General features: G+C 46.6%; 1 protein-coding gene across 1 annotated transcript in view; it reads left to right on the top strand.

Annotated features, from left to right (window-relative positions):
- The window catches only part of LOC130119133 (integrin alpha-3-like), a 143,917-nt gene that overhangs the window by 70,490 nt on the left and 65,888 nt on the right, over positions 1-7,539 (top strand). The window contains exons 14-15 of the mRNA XM_056287550.1: positions 1-67; positions 2,045-2,112. The exon at positions 1-67 is cut by the window's left edge and continues 11 nt beyond it. Coding sequence (XP_056143525.1) covers positions 1-67; positions 2,045-2,112 — 135 coding nt within the window. The remainder of the gene's footprint in view (positions 68-2,044; positions 2,113-7,539) is intronic.

The following is a 7,539-nucleotide window of genomic DNA, read 5'->3' as shown; positions in this document are numbered from 1 at the left end:
TTATCCAGCTGAAAAAAACTCTGATCGTCTCTCCGGAAGTCATCAATCCAAACAGTTGTGAGGACTGGTAAGATCAGACCCCCCCCCCTCATACCCTGAGGTGTCTTATACTGGGATGATGCTCTTTTACAACCTCATACTTTCACCATGTTCTTATTATAACCATATATATATACTATATATATACCCCTCTCACCTTTTTGGGGTGGTGTGTGTCTTCCTCAAGCTCAGGTCCTCTACCAGAGGTCTGGGAGAATGAGGGCTCTGTGCAGTATCTTAGCTGTTCCTAGGACCACACTCTTCTGGACAGAGACCTCGGATGTTGTTCCTGGAATCTGCTGGAGTCACTCTCCTAGTTTGGAGGTCACAGCCCCTAGTGCTGCTATTTCCCCTTGGTCTACTGTGGATTTCACCTTCCTCATCTGATCTAGTGCTTCCCTCAGCCCTTGGTATTCCTCTAGCTTCTCCTGCGCTTTCTTCCTGATGATGTCACTCAGGATTGCTACATCGGTCACTACTGCTGTCTGCTGTTCCTTGTCGACCACCACAATGTCTGGTTGGTTAGCCAGCATCTGCTTATCAGTCTGGAACTTGAAGTCCCACAGGATCTTAGCTCTGCCATTCTCAACCACCTTTGGCGGTGTCTCCCATTTGGACATGGGGACTTCCAGTCTGTGTTCAGTACAGATGTTCCTGTGCACTATCCCAGCTGTTCCTGTGCACTATCCCAGCCACTTGGTTATGCCTTTTCAGTGTACGCGTTCCCAGCTAGCAGCTTACACCCTGCTATTAAATGCTGGACTGTCTCAGGGGCATCTTTGCACAGCCTGCATCTTGGGTCTTGTCTGGTGTGGTAGACCCCTGCCTCAATCGACCAGGCCCTGAGTGCTTGTTCTTGTGCTGCTATGATCAGAGCCTTTGCGCTGTCTTTCAGTCCAGTGTTTTCTAGCCACTGATGGGATTTCTCAGTATCATCTATGTCTTCTATCTGTTGATGGTACATCCCATGGATGAGGCTTGATCTTCCATGATACCATCTCTTCTTCTTCCTCTACTCTCTCTGGCTTCTGCTGCCTGAGGTCCTCACTCAGCAGTTCCTCCTGGGGGCCTCTTTCTGATGTACTCATGGATGTTCCTTGTTTCATCCTGGATAGTGGCCCTGACACTCACTAACCCTCAGCCCCCATCTTTTCGCTTCTTGTTCAGTCTCAGGCTGCTGGAATTCAGGTGGTACCTTCCGTGCATTATGAGGAGTTGCTGTGTCCTGTTATCTGTGGCCTTTATCTCCTCCTTTGACCAGCTTACTATTCCAGCTGGGTGTCTCATGACTGGTAGGGCACATGTGTTGATGGCTTGGATCGTATTCTTCCCATTGAGCTGGCTACTCAGGACCTGCCTCACTCTCTGAGGGTAAGTGGCTGTAGCTGACCTCCTTGCTGCCTCTTCATGGTTTCCACTTGCCTGTGGAATACCCAGGTACTTGGATCTGTCCTGTATGTCTGTTATCCTGCCATCTGCTTGCTGCCATTTGACCTTACTTGACCAGTCCGAATGACATCCTGATGTCGTTGCTGTAGATCCTGATGTAGTGGATCAGCACGGCAATGTCTTGCTCATTCCTGGTAGACAACTTGATATAGAGAGGTCGAGCAAATTAAGAAAACAATATGCAAAACATTCTCAAACAATGGGCTAAAAATCACAATTGAAGCAAGCAAAAAACAAAGGGACTTTCTGGACATCTCAATGGACCTTAGGAATGGCACATACAAGCCGTACATGAAGCCCAACAACACGCTGCAATATGTCCATAGAGAAAGCACCCACCCACCGTCCATCTAGAAGAACATCCCAGAAAGCATTAATAGAAGACTCTCAAAATGATCATCTAGTGAGTCCATCTTCAATGAAGCTGCACCCCCAACCAAGATGCATTACAACTGTATTGTGTGTGTGTGTGTGTGTGTGTGTGTGTGTGTGTGTGTGTGTGTGTGTGTGTGTGTGTGTGTGTGTGTGTGTGTGTGTGTGTGTGTGTGTGTGTTAGTGTGCAGGTGGAGGTGTGTTTCTCCCTCAAACTGAACCCAAGAGACCAGAGCCCCAGGAACAGTATCAGTAAGTAAAATGTTATTCTCATAGAAGTACAATCCCAGTTACACACACTTCAGAAGACTTCCCACTGATGGTCATGACTGATGTTCTGGAGGTTTCCATATCTACATATGGAAACCTCCAGAACATGTATGTGTATCAAACTGACTGCGGTACATTGGAATCTGGAATGGTTTTTTTTAATTTTTTTTATTTTGTTGTCTTGTTGATACCAATTCCCCCAAAAAGTGTGGAAATCATTGCAAGAACAACCAGCATTGTTGTCTTGATGCTGCTCCATAATCCAGGTGAGGACACCCAGCAAGTATCAATTCATCTGGACACAGTGATTACTGACACACACGTTTCATCATCATCTAAGTGACCTCTTCAGCCTCACCTCACTGCAGGTACCCCACCCTTATAAACAATACAGTGACCGCAGGTACCCCACCCTTATAAACAATACAGGGACTGCAGGTATCCCCACCCTTATAAACAATACAGTGACTGCAGGTATCCCCACCCTTATGAACAATACAGTGACTGCAGGTATCCCCACCCTTATAAACAATACAGTGACTGCAGGTATCTCCACCCTTATAAACAATACAGTGACTGCAGGTATCCCCACCCTTATAAACAATACAGTGACTGCAGGTATCCCCACCCTTATAAACAATACAGTGACTGCAGGTACCCCCACCCTTATAAACAATACAGTGACTGCAGGTACCCCCACCCTTATAAACAATAAAGTGACTGAAGGTGTCCCCACCCTTATAAACAATACAGTGACTGCAGGTACCCCACCCTTATAAACAATACAGTGACTGCAGGTATCCCCACCCTTATAAACAATACAGTGACTGCAGGTATCCCCACCCTTATAAACAATACAGTGACTGCAGGTATCCCCACCCTTATGAACAATACAGTGACTGCAGGTATCCCCACCCTTATAAACAATACAGTGACTGCAGGTATCTCCACCCTTATAAACAATACAGTGACTGCAGGTATCCCCACCCTTATAAACAATACAGTGACTGCAGGTATCCCCACCCTTATAAACAATACAGTGACTGCAGGTACCCCCCACCCTTATAAACAATACAGTGACTGCAGGTACCCCCACCCTTATAAACAATAAAGTGACTGAAGGTGTCCCCACCCTTATAAACAATACAGTGACTGCAGGTACCCCACCCTTATAAACAATACAGTGACTGCAGGTACCCCCCACCCTTATAAACAATACAGTGACTGCAGGTACCCCCACCCTTATAAACAATAAAGTGACTGAAGGTGTCCCCACCCTTATAAACAATACAGTGACTGCAGGTACCCCACGCTTATAAACAATACAGTGACTGCAGGTATCCCCACCCTTATAAACAATAAAGTGACTGAAGGTGTCCCCACCCTTATAAACAACACAGTGACTGCAGGTACCCCACCCTTATAAACAATACAGTGACTGCAGGTATCCCCACCCTTATAAACGGTACAGTGACTGCAGGTACCCCCACCCTTATAAACAATACAGTGGCATAACAACCCAAACCAATGACCAGTTTGACTCTCATCAGCCACTGGAGCACATACTAGGAGTCATCAGGACGCTGCACCACCGAGCTGACAATGTCCCCACCAACACAGCGGCCAGGGAAGGGGAAAATCCCACATTAAACAGGCCTTGGCTAAGTGTGGTTATCCTAAGATGCCCAAACAGTGCATCAGCCGATTGAAGAGAGGAGAAGGACAACAGCTGTCTAAGTGTAAACCAGTGGTGATTCTGTATGTGGTGGGAGTCTCGTAACAGTTGAGACGCATGTTTTCCAAACACCACTTCTCAGTTGCTTTCAAATCCCAAAACATGCTGTACCAGAACTTGGTCCACCGCAAGGATCAGGTCCCCCGGCACAAGTAGAGCAATATAGTGTAGCTGTTAAGTGCCAGAAGGATTGTCCTGACTTGTACATCAGGGAAACTAAACAGACGTTGGCCAAGAGGATGACACAACGCAGGAGAGCTAACACGTCAGGCCAGGACTCCACAGTCTACACCATCTACAGGCCAGGACTCCACAGTCTACACCCTCTACAGACCAGGACTCCACAGTCTACACCATCTACAGGCCAGGATTCCACAGTCTACTCCATCTAGAGACCAGGACTCCACAGTCTACACCATCTACAAGCCAGGACTCCACAGTCTACACCATCTACAGACCAGTGGCCACTCTTTCAAGGATGAGGATGTGCACATCCTTGATAGGGAGGAACGCTGGTTTGAACAGGGAGTCAAAGAGGTCATCTATGTGAACAGGGAACCACCATCCCTGAACCGAGGGGGGTGTAAGAGTACATCTGTCACCATCTTACAATGCTGTGATGGCAACTATTCCCCAACCCTCTGTGAATAGTACACATCACCATTGTAACTCTAGTTAATGGTCACATACATATTTGCATATGAAACTGATCCTTGGTTTGGGTCGTTATGCCACTGTATTCTTTATAAGGGTGGGGGTACCTTCAGTCACTGTGTTGTTTATAAGGGTGGGGGTACCTGCAGTCACTGTATTGTTTATAAGGGTGGGGGTACCTGCGGTCACTGTATTGTTCATAAGGGTGGGGGTACCTGCAGTCACTGTATTGTTTATAAGGGTGGGGGTACCTGCAGTCACTGTATTGTTTATAAGGGTGGGGGTACCTGCAGTCACTGTATTGTTTATAAGGGTGGGGGTACCTGCAGTCACTGTATTGTTTATAAGGGTGGGGGTACCTGCAGTCACTGTATTGTTTATAAGGGTGGGGGTACCTGCAGTCACTTTATTGTTTATAAGGGTGGGGGTACCTGCAGTCACTGTATTGTTTATAAGGGTGGGGGTACCTGCAGTCAGGCGAGACTGAAGAGGTCACTTAGATGAGTGAGGAAATGTTTCTCTCAATAAACGTTGTGTCCAGATGAACTGATTCAACTTTCTGTGATTATCTTACCTGGATTATTGAGCATCAAGACACCATCAATGAGAGTCTGTGCTAGCATGCTAATATAACACAATTATCATCAATTGGCATCCGTGTAAGCATGGCTGATAATGAATTTATCACAAATAATATAATTGAGAATCTTGGCTTGCATGCTAATGCTTATATACCACAAGTGGCCTTAACATGAATATGTGCCTGGCTGGCATGGCTAGCATGCCTGGCTAGCATGCCAGGCTAGCATGGCTGTTCCTCATGTTGATGATGTTGTGTCTGACACTGTTAAGGCTGCCTAAAGGCCCATTCCAGTAAAAAGAGAAAAAATTGGCTATTTTTCAGGGGGATATTATTTGGGGTATGTTAGTTTGTGTGAATTTAAATAAAAATTTGAGGGTTCAAATATATATATATATATATCAACACAGATACAGGAAAAACGTTTAATGCATAGCAGTACAGGCCTGTTTTGTGCGTTGTGCACTCATCAGCTGCTAATGTGGTCCAACAAAGAATCATACAGTTTGTGTTGTCCAGCATCACGCCCCTAATTTCGGTAGGTCAGCAACCAATCAGATGAGGAAACATTCAAACTATAACAACCAATGGGGTAGGTACTTACGATGCACAGCTACCAATGGAGGGGTAGAAAACATCACGACCAATGGGTTAAGGGACTGGGGTTTGATTTGAAAAGCATTTAGGGGCCAGGGCACTGTTGAAATGGCCTACATTAGAAATACAACAAGGTAACTTGTGTGAATTATATACTGGGGTGGTGTCGGGGCACAGTTGGAAGGACAGGCAGTTAAAATATTAAAAAGATATTAAAAATATATAAAACAACTAAGAAATGTCAAATGTGTATCTTGTAATGGGGGGGGGGGTAATGAAGACGTTTTACTTATCGTTACAAAGGAGATGTTTTTTTCGGTGTCTACAGCTGGTGGCCAATTCGTTTCTATTATTCAAGGTGGACATATCAGGTCTGCAAATAATGTCCACCTGTTAATCGTTTGTTTGATTTGATTTGTTTCATGTGTCATGGTGTCATTCACGATGTCATGATGTCATTAATGATGTCATTCATGATGTCATGATGTCATTCATGATGTCATGATGTCATTCAGCTCGTGTTCTCCCTCAAGTTCCACTAGAACATGAACTGCTAGTCTCTGGTACTCTGTTAAGTTCTTTACAGTAGGTAATTAGCTGATGCTAGCTAGTCCATTAAAAGTGTAACTAGCAGCGTCCGGGTAGCATAGTGGTGTATTCCGTTGCCTACCAACACGGAGCTCGTCAGTTCGAATCCCCGTGTTACCTCCGGCTTGGTCGGGCGTCCCTACAGACACAATTGGCCGTGTCTGCGGGTGGGAAGCCGGATGTGGGTATGTGTCCTGATCGCTGCACTAGCGCCTCCTCTGGTCTTTCGGGGTGCCTGTTTGGGGGGGAGGGGGGACTTGGGGCAATAGCGTGATACTCCCACGCGCTACGCCCCCTGGTGAAACTCCTCACTGTCAGGTGAAAAGAAGCGGCTGGCGACTCCACATGTATGGGAGGAGGCATGAGGTAGTCTGCAGCCCTCCCCGGATCGGCAGAGGGGGTTGAGCAGAGACCGGGACGGCTCGGAAGAGTGGGGTAATGGGCCAAGTACAATTGGGGAGAAAAAGGGGAAAAATCCCCCCCCCAAAAAATGTCGCTTAGTTGTAGCTAATATTTGTCACTGTGAGATGCCTCGATGTCAGCCTGTGTCACGTGTAGCATCAGCGTGTAGCATCAGCGTGTAGCATCAGCGTGTAGCATCAGCGTGTAGCATCAGCGTGTAGCATCAGCGTGTAGCATCAGCGTGTAGCATGAACATGAGTTCATGCTACAATCCCAAAGAGGTGAATATTTGACGCTTGTTTCGTTTGAAAATACCGGACTACTCCTTCAAGACAGATCCATTTACAGTACCTGTTGTTTTCTTGAAGTTTTCTCAATGGTACTCGGTACTAGCCAAGTACGTGAAGTTGATATACAAACTTTAATGCCAAAGAGCAACACTGGCAAGACGCCAAAACTGTAGTCGCTCGGAAGAAGGCTGGGTATTGTTTTGAATGTCGGGCTTTCAGTCCCCATACCTTTGTATTGCATCCTGATTGCAGCTCTCAGCCAAATGTTTGAGAAAACATTTAAAATGTGTGCCTCAATATCGTCAACTCGCACCAGGTTTACTTGTCCAGCAGTTCCAGAGGGTTTATGTCCACACAGCGAGAAACGGGTAGAGACAATAAATCCATCCATTCATCTTCAGCCGCTTCTCCGGGGTGGGGTCACGGTGGCAGCGAGCTAAGTAGGGCACTCCAGACGTCCCCCTCCCCAGCAACGCCCTCCAGCTCCTCCTGGGGGATCCCAAGGAGTTCCCAGGTCAGACTGGACATGTAGTCCCTCCAGCAAGTCCTGGGGGATCCCAAGG

The sequence above is a fragment of the Lampris incognitus genome, chromosome 10 (assembly GCF_029633865.1).
Source record: "Lampris incognitus isolate fLamInc1 chromosome 10, fLamInc1.hap2, whole genome shotgun sequence".
NCBI lineage: Eukaryota > Metazoa > Chordata > Actinopteri > Lampriformes > Lampridae > Lampris > Lampris incognitus.
Note: the sequence above shows the minus strand (reverse complement) of the source record. Positions and strands in the feature narration are given on the sequence as shown.